This window comes from Acomys minous, assembly GCF_964271855.1.
Source record: "Acomys minous genome assembly, chromosome: 5".
NCBI lineage: Eukaryota > Metazoa > Chordata > Mammalia > Rodentia > Muridae > Acomys > Acomys minous.
Genome location: NC_140494.1, coordinates 88,827,599 through 88,836,878, shown reverse-complemented (window position 1 = coordinate 88,836,878; position 9,280 = coordinate 88,827,599). Strand labels below are relative to the sequence as shown.

Genomic DNA, 9,280 nt, shown 5'->3' with positions numbered 1-9,280 from the left:
CCCTAGAGCCCACCCTTAACCCTCTTTCCCTTATCTGCTTTTATTTTGCTTTGATGTTTATTATCTTTGAACATATTCTACAGTATATTGTTTTACTATGCTAATTTTTGTCAGTTTTCTTTCCCAGCCAGAATGTTGCGTTTTAAAGGGACAGGATCATTGCCTGTTGTGTCTACTGATAGATCCGAAGCACCTGAAAACATCTGAAACGGTGCGCAGCATTTAACAAGTGGTTATTTTAAAAAGTCCAACTTGTTATTTGTCTATTTTTTCTGATTCTTTTTAAATTAATTACATCATTTCCCATTTTGTTTTCCTCACCCCAAACCCTCCTGTATACCCCTTCTTGTCTTGTTCCTTTTCAGAATTATGGCCTCTCTTTTCTTTGTTCACATACACACACACACACACACACACACACACACACACACACACACACACCCCTTGCTCAGTCTGTATAATGTATAGTGTATAAAATATATTTGTTTGCATGTGTTTTCAGGCCTGACTTTCATATTGGATAACCAATTGGCAAGCTCATCCCTGGATAAGACTATTTCACACACTCTCAGTATTCCTTAGTTGTTTGTAGTTCTTTGTGTAGGTAGGGTTGTGGGCTTCATATGCTTTCCCCAGCCTTGTTGGTATTATTATTATTATTATTATTATTATTATTATTAATTATTATTATTAATGAACATGATGATATTGAGTTAGATCAAGGTCCCCAGCCTTTCAAAGGCTGAGGTTGTGAATGAAAGTTTTGGACTGTGAAGGTCACAGACAAAGTTCTGGGCATTCCCCTGTGTGAATGGATCCCTTCCAGTCCTAACTACTACCACATTATTTGGACTTTGGAGGGTTTTCTGCCTTTCAACTTAATTCTTTTCTTTTTAAAAGGCTAAAAATTTCATTTTAGGATTTTTCTATTTTGTCTTTGTCTATGATTGACCTGGTCCTCATTTATTTCCAGAAATTGCTCCATATTTTTAATTTCCTAAAGAGCCCTGACACTTGCCACTGTAGCTGGACGTGGCTTACACGAGCTGAGTAATATGTGGACCAACTTCTGATAACTAATTTTTAATCCAAGCTAATCCCAAAAGTTTTCATCCTAGCCTTAGCAACGACTAAGCTATCTTTTGCCTCAGCAATGGAGAAAATGTTCAGATTTTGGGAGACCAGTTTGCTGATTTTAGAGGGCCCAACTTCCCTCTGTGACTATAAAGCCTGTACCTACAGTGAGAAGGTGTTAAGCAAAGCGCCAGCCCATGCTTATTCAGGCAGGCAGTCATCTCCTCCCCTCTCTCCAACTCGCTACTTTACCAAGTATTTAGTTATGCTAGAAAAAAGGACCCTTCCTTCCAATCCTTCTGTCTTTGTTCTTGGAATTGAAATTTCTTTTTTTTTTTCAGCTTTATGTATGGAGTAGAAAATACAGACCTGCAGCTGGAGAGATACTTCACAAACAGACGCTCTGAAAAGTTGTCTTATCCTGGAATAAATGTCACCCAAAATATCATATAAGGTAGCTGGGACATGATTTTGTGGCAGAGTAATGATAGTATGATGGTCAGACTTTCCTAAAATGTAATAATTAATTTGTTTTATTTTTAATTATGTGTAGTGTGTGTGTGTGTGATTGCTGGTGCCAGTGGGGTCCAGAGAATAGTGCTGAAGTCCCTGGAGCTGGAATTACAGGCTGTTGTGAGCCACCAATGTGGACACTAGGAAATGAGCTCAGGTCGTGGGCTCTTAACGGCTGAGCCATCTCTCCAGCTCAAAAGTAAACTGTTATGTATGACTCTTTTAAAAATAAAAGCTGAATTTGTCAGGGCCTGAACCAGATCTGTGGAACCAAGAGCAGAATATTTTGGTCTTCACTTAGTGCTACTGAAACTTCCAGCTACATTCAGCCATCAAATGTCTTAAGGAGATTCTACACTATCCGGGCTTTTAACATGAGTTATTGCTTCAAAACCGTTTTTTCTCTTTCAAACTTTGAGTTGTTTTAAAAGATCTTTTTTCCACCCTCCTGTCATGCACACTTAGTTAATCCTTGCTTCATAGTGTAGTACTTTCTCTCATAGTTCAAGTATTCGAAGACGCAGCAACACAGGCCCAATAGTTCTACACCTGTCTACACCTCTGGGACTCAGAGTGGGACACAGACCCACCAGGGGAAGTTGGTAACTCTTAGGTACCTGATTACAGCCTAGACAGGCAGGCAACTTTGAGGCACTCAGACAGGTTTGAGTACAGGTTGAGACCGCCTTGTCCCCGCCCCGCCCCTATCCTCCCTAGTCCCCGATGGGGTCCCTTGTCTGCGCAAAGCCTGGACGCGGAGGCGGGGCCTCAAACCTCAGCCAATGAGCGACAACATGAGGGGCTGGCCGTAGCACGGTTGCCTAGGCGACCAGTGTGTGGCCCCGCCCCACCGGGCGAAGGCTTTGGCGCGCCGCTGAGTGTGTGCTGCAGGAGTGAGAACCCGGTTGTGTACCAGCGGCGCTCGCTTGCGCGATGCCCAAGTGGAGCCTGCGGCGGAGGCCCGGCCGCACACTCGGACTCCTGCTGCTGCTGGTCTTGAGCTTCCTGGTGCTTCGCAGGTGAGAGAGAGAGAGAGCCCCGCCCAGCACCTGCGGGACTCCTCTGGTCTCAGCCCAACAACTCAGGTTCTAGTCTGCCGCAACCGCGACTCTAATCTCTTCTTAGAGCGCTCCAACAGCCCGGAGTCCTTTTGAACCTCCAGTCACTCTTACCCCGCCTCTTGGTAACACTAGGTAGGCGCTGCCCTGTCAGTCCCAAGGGGTCGGTGCGCGTTGACTTTCCTAGTGCTCCACACTTGGTGCTGGACTCTGCTTGTTCATAGACACGTCCAGTCTTGTGGGAAGAGCGACAGAACTGGCCTTCACATCTCTCTTCAGACGTCTCCTCTGCTTCATTTAGTCCCCCACACTTCCTCCCAAGCTGGAAATCTCTATTCTGCAAAGCTAGTATTCTGATGCCCCCGGTTAAGGTGGATTTAGAATCCTAAGGACACTGCCCGTGGGCCTCTCCCAGACCCTAAGTCCTGATGTACTTGCACCACGCTGCTGTTTAAAAGTATGGCTCTCCACGTTCCCTTTTCATTGTGGTAGCCCCCTTTTATAAGCTGCTGGCTTGTGGCAGTCTGCGGTGTTCTTTGAAAGAAAGGTTTACCCACTGCCCATGAATAAGTTCTCTGGTGATCCACTCCAGAAGTCTCCCTAAGTATATCTATTTATAGGAGTCTACAGGCCTGCTGATCTTCCAGGTCGATGCCTGGCACTTTACATATTCAAAATCTCCAGTGTTGCTGGGAGGCGCAGCAGCAACATGTAATGTTTTGGCAGCAGAACTGAGGTTGAAGGCGCAGCCCTGGGAACTGGTGGTGGCCATCACCTTTAGTTTTATCTTTGGTTCCTTTTTCATTCCCTTCCCTCACTTACCTGAACTTCTTCTGGAAGATTGGGACTTTTTAAAAAAAGTTCCGAGTGCGTTTTGCTTCCACGAGAACACATTTGGAAACTTTAAATTGACACCTTTTCAAGACTTACACCTCTGTTTCTGAGAGGATGCCACTATATTGTTTGGGTGAAGAAAATGGATGTTTTCTCATTCTGGGGCCCAGGAAATTCATTTTATTTCCTTATTTTGTTCCACTTTCCCCACCTTATCTATTCTAGCCTCTTTTTCTTTGAAGTTTGGTCTTGGCTTCTGTTAAATGCTGGGCTTTCCCCAGGTGCAATGTTGATGTAATAACTCAGAGGCATCCCGGGGCCTGAGGTAACAGGAGCTCTTGCATAGAGCAGGGGATCTTAGAACTGGGACTCCAGAGATGTATTTGTTTTTGATCATCAGTCCACCTGTGCCTGCAGGTTACCGAGACAGGTGACTGTGAAGGCAACTCTTGAAGGGTTGAGCAAGGGCTGGTTGTATTTTTTTTACCAGTCCCCAGGAAAATGTGTGGGAAGGAGGCAGGGTGTTTGTCACCTAGCAGGACATTGATGAGGTGTCAGGCAAGTGACTTGGACTGTGAGGAAGCTGCCTGACTGTCTCATAGGTGACTAACCTGTTCCCCACCCAGGCAAGGTGGCCGTAGCAGCAATCAGGCTGGGGCTGTAGAGTGGCTCAGGAGGAGCAGCAGAGGACCCGTAGCTAGCTGTGACTTAAGCCTGAAAACAGGCTGAAGTGCTAATTTGCTTCACAGCAGGTAGGGAAGGCTAGAGAGGTTCCAACCTAATGTCACACCATCTTTTGGGATCCCTCTGGAACACAAGTCTCTTTGGCGTCATTTTGACTGTGTCCCCATAGGTGACTCCTGCTCAGTTCTTTCTGTCAAACTTGTGCTGGACACCAGTGACTAATAGCTATGGAGCAAAGGAAAACAAACTGGCTCTCTCTTCCTGGCTCACCCCAGCTTTGACTAGGTCATTAACTGAGTGGGTGGCGGGGGCCTGCCCCAGCTGTTGGTGGGGAATGTTGGTGTGGCTAATGGGAAATAGGTCACATGGAAACTGGCTGCTCTGCTCATAGTGCTCTGGAGCCCAGCTCTGAGGACCAGCTCTTTTCCCAGATCCTGGCAGCAGGTATTTGGAGGTTTCTGGGGGTAAGGTATTTGTTTGGCTTAAAGACATTGCTTTTTACCCTGATAGACTTTTCCTTGGGTTGAATCACAGTCAATTATAGTTGTTTGATTATATCCTTTCTAAGAAATAGGAGGGCTAAAAATGACTTTGGGGAAAGATTTCATTCAATTTTTTTTCTTCAAATAATATGTTTTCTTTTCTTTCTTTCTTTCTTTCTTTCTTTTTTTTTTTTTTTTGTTTTTTTGAGACAGGGTATCTCTGTGTAGCCTTGGCTGTTCTGGACTTGCTTTGTAGACCAGGCTGGCCTCAAACTCACAGCGATCTGCCTGCCTCTGCCTCTGGAGTACTGGGATTAAAGGAATGTGCCACCATGCCCAACTAAAAGTTTTCTTTATATATAGAAGTGTAATTGTTATATACCATGAAGTATACATAGTCGATCAATCGGCTTTGATATAGGTAATGTGGGAAAATACCACTAAGATTAAAAGTAATGGAAGTAGCCATCTTCTGTCTCCCTGAAATTTTTTGTACCCCATTAACACCCTTCCCTCCCACTTTTTCTTCCTCGGTAGGACCCAGTAACCACTGGTGGGTTGTCTGTGGCCCTGTGTGTTATTTGACACGTGTGCTGTCATTTGGCTTCTTTTCACCCATCTTGAGAGTGGTGGCCTGTGCTGTCAGTGTGACCCATCCATGGCTTTGAGTTGGCTGTTCTCTTATCCCTCTGTCCTTCCACTCAACAAGCACAAGGAAGCCCATTTGATACAATCTAGGCATAGTCTTTGTGTGACCTTTTCCTCTCTATACACTTCATTGAGCAATAGTTCAGTCAGCTCTGCATTTCTTAGGCCTAGATTTTATCTGGCCAAGGGGTGGGGCAGTGGGGGGAGGGGGAGAGAGAGAGTCTCCTGTTTCTAAAGGATGTGTTCACTTCTTCGTTCAGCTCTTTCTTACTCACTGTTCTGTCCCACCAGCATCTGGATTCTAGGCCCCAGTGTCTGTCTCTCAAGCTATTCCTTGCTAAAAGTGGCTAGCTTACCTATGATGGTTGCATTTTTTTAAAAACTTAAATCCACATGCTTCCCAAAGGTGATGTGTGGACAAATAGTGTCTCTCTTCCTGAGCGTTTGTGAAGCTACTGAGTTTATGAGCTTTATGTATTTTAGGACTCCACTCTGTTTGAGGCCTGAGTCACAGGGCCCTGGAGTGTCCAAACGCCTTGGGTGCTGTCCCTTTCATCTTTTGGTGGTAAAGTTTTTAGAATCTGGGGAGGGTCTCTGGGCAGGCAGTCACCTGTCTCAGACAGGTGGGAAGCAAAGCTACCTGGGAAGTGGCTCACAGTGCAGGCAAGGTAAGATATCTGACTTACCCTGTGCTCCTAGGATGGAGTTGGCACTGGGTCTTTTATGGAGCTGTGGTAGGCAATCGCTGAAGGAGACCAACATTCTCTTAGAATTTTGACATTTTTGGTGGGAGCAAAGAACTGCATAGCACGGTCATCAGGTGTGTCAAAAGGCCGGGGAAGGGCTCTTCCCACCTTGGGTCAAATAAATAGCAATGAAAACACCTGGGAATAGTCTTTGCTAAAATGGCAGTTTGACTTTCCTAAGTTGCCACTTCCAGCAGGGGCAGAGCCCTTTTGTGGATGTTTTCTACTCCATCCAGTCTCACAGTTTGCTTAAATCTATTGCTGTGAGTATTAAAGCCTATGTTGAAAAAAAAAAAAAAAAGAGTTCCCATTGTGTGGGATGCTCCTGGGATGACAGGGCAGCGGTGTCTTCAAGGCTCAGGGTGAGGAAGCAAACACTTTCAGACTGCTGTTCCTTTGCTGGAAGGAGAGGCCACTGCTATTCACGGCTCCTTTGGTGACAGTCAGCATATAATACTGGGTGTTTCTCACTTTGAGAAAAAAAAGTTTTTTAAATGTTTAATTTGTGAGTAGGTAATAAACAAACCTTCAGAGGATAAAGGGAGAATTAGTGAGAAGAAGCTCCTATAGCCTAGCCTTCCTTTCCTTCCTGCCTCAGACAGTTAACGGTGAGAGTTCTTTTCGATGTATTGTATGCATACATGGAAGGAAAGCTGTATTGTTTGCCCACTGGTCCATTAGATACATAATTTATTTAAGCATTCCTCAGTTGATGGGCATTGATTGTTTTTAGTCTTTTAGCTACTGGAGTAAACAGTGGCAATGAATATACAATGGGTGGATTTCTAAAGGTAGAGTTGCTGACCATAACAGATATTAATTTTAAATCTTGGCAGATTCTTCCAAAACAGCATATTTCATTTCTCCTCGGTCATGTAAAGAACATTTTGACCTCAGCTTCCTATGCTAAGGGAGACAGTTCTTTTTAGTTTGTGTGTAGGACAATATAGGTTCCTGAGGTTTTATAAAAATTACTGTGTCTATTATATACCTTTGTGACATAATCTCAAGAAATAGACTTTAAACACTTAGCACAGCTGTACTGCCTCCTGCATCAGTAGGTAATTCTATTTATACTCCCAGAATATCCCCATAGGCTTATTATTAAAGAACAAGAATCTTTCTGAGTTATCAGAGTTTCTATTTTTCTCTAGGGTGAGATATACTAATTTATGGCTTATGAGGCTATCAATGGATTTTTTTTTTGTCCCAGTAAAAGTATTCTATGATTGAAGACTGTCGTAGTTGTAGCTTTTGTCAGGTGGTGAATTGCTGAATGGGTTTTGTTATTTCACCACTTGGTCTCAAGGTCTAGGTCTGCCACACAGTTCTCCATGTATATATTTCCTATAGTACCTAGAAAATGTTGCCCTCTGTAGCACGATGCCATCTCGGGGCCAAGAGGACAGACATCTATAGCCTGGGAAACAGTCTGGTTTCTTTTCAAAGGGAAAAGTAGAGACAGTAGGATTGCAGTAGTGCCTTGTGTCTCTGTAGAAAGCACATACTGGCCCCTGGGAGTGCTTAATGGCTCTTTCAGCAAAGTAAGAGTCCAGAGCATTGGGCTTCAACTAAGGGGCATATATCCAATATGCTGAGCCACATGGGAGCTGATGGGAGGAAATTTCTATGTGTGTATAATGAGGTCTTTGGGCATTTAATGTATGTACTATGTAAAATTGTGGTCTCTGGCTTGGCTACTGGGATGAATGAGGTAGTGGGTATTCTCTGAGGCCCTGAAGTAAATTCAGTTGTCTCTCTGGTTCAGGAGGCCCTAGCTAGCTCATGGTGCATTTGGAAATGGAACCTGTAGGCTCTTATCTCAGGCAGCATATTAGGTATATTACCAAAGTAATTAGCCCTTAGGATCAGCAAGTTCTTGGAACGGAAGGACTGTTATTCTAGACTGCTGCTGTAGGTGCCCGGCCTACTGCAGGGAACGTATTACCTAGGCTTTGCCTCTGATCATTGAGTTCAGCTGTTCCTGGTGATGTCTATGTTGGATCCACTCTTGGGAGATACTGAACCATCTATGTCTGGTCAGAGGGATGCTTGAAGGAGGTGACTGTGTCTGTAGTGAAGTGTCCTAGCCCCACTGAAAGCCTGGTACTGATCAGTGTTTGCAGGGTTTACAGAGGCCCCGCTGGCGTGGTGAGAGGTACTCTAACACTGTTTTGATTTGCATATATCATTCAAGGAACTTGCTCAAGGAGATGTCAGGATCTCTTTCCTCTGATCCCAGCATCCTGCAAGTTGACAGTTTTTTGGCATTGACAGTTAAAAATCTATTCATGGGCCTATGCAAAGTGAAAGAGGTAGTGACCTGTCACCTGCTCCCACACAGTAGCTCATCTTATCATGCCTAGGGACATACTGCCTGCTGGAGTCTTTTCTATGCTCCCTGGCCTCATGCTCTACTTTGGTGGTCGGTCATTAAGTATACCTGGAAGCGTCAGCCTTCACCCTGCTCCTTCACAGGGTATAGCCTGTTGAGAAGTCCTCACAGCACTTACCTCATGGTCTGCTTTTCACTGTAGCCTGGTTCTATGTCAGTAGCCCTCCATAGCTATAGTGAATACTGTGTTTTTTCATTTGTCACTGGTAGGATGAATTGCATCAGGCCCCCGTAGGAATACACACACACACACACACACACACACACACACACACACACACACACATACACACACACATACACACACACACACACATACACACTCACACACATCTTTGTCCAGGATCATCAGGCCCCTGTAGGAATACACACACACATACACACAAACACACACACATACCTACATACACACACACATACACACACACACACACACATCTTTGTCTAGGATCATCAGGCCACAGTAGGAATACACACACACACACACACACACACACACACACACACACACACACGCATATGCATATCTTTGTCCAGGACCGTGAGCATGACTATCCTTTCTTTTAGGTGGAAGAACAAAACACAACTGAGCAGAGTAGGCCTAAGGATGCAGGGCAGAGCCCTTCTGCCTACATTGCTTCCTTAAAATAAAGCCAAGATATAAAAGCCGCAGAAGTTTTAGAAGAAAGCAGTCCTATAAGCTCCCAGCTCCAGTGAAGGCATCATAAATGAACTGCTTGCTAAGGAGAACAACAAAACACACTGGGTTCCCTAGGGTTTGCTTAGCTCCTTGGCAACAAGCTTGACTTAGGAGTGAAGTGCCTCTGACCTTCAAACCACAGAGCC

General features: G+C 44.7%; 1 protein-coding gene across 5 annotated transcripts in view; it reads left to right on the top strand.

Annotated features, from left to right (window-relative positions):
- The first annotated feature begins 2,429 nt into the window (after window positions 1-2,429).
- The window catches only part of GLB1L2 (galactosidase beta 1 like 2), a 44,631-nt gene continuing 37,780 nt past the window's right edge, over window positions 2,430-9,280 (top strand). The window contains exon 1 of one of the 5 annotated variants that reach the window (XM_084784195.1): window positions 2,430-2,606. In XM_084784195.1, the coding sequence (XP_084640321.1) occupies window positions 2,521-2,606 (86 nt within the window). In that variant the 5' untranslated portion in view covers window positions 2,430-2,520. Of the gene's footprint in view, window positions 2,607-4,485; window positions 4,628-5,942; window positions 5,962-9,280 lie in introns of those variants that run through there. The other 4 variants (XM_084784192.1, XM_084784193.1, XM_084784196.1 and 1 more) reach the window with 4 other exon arrangements.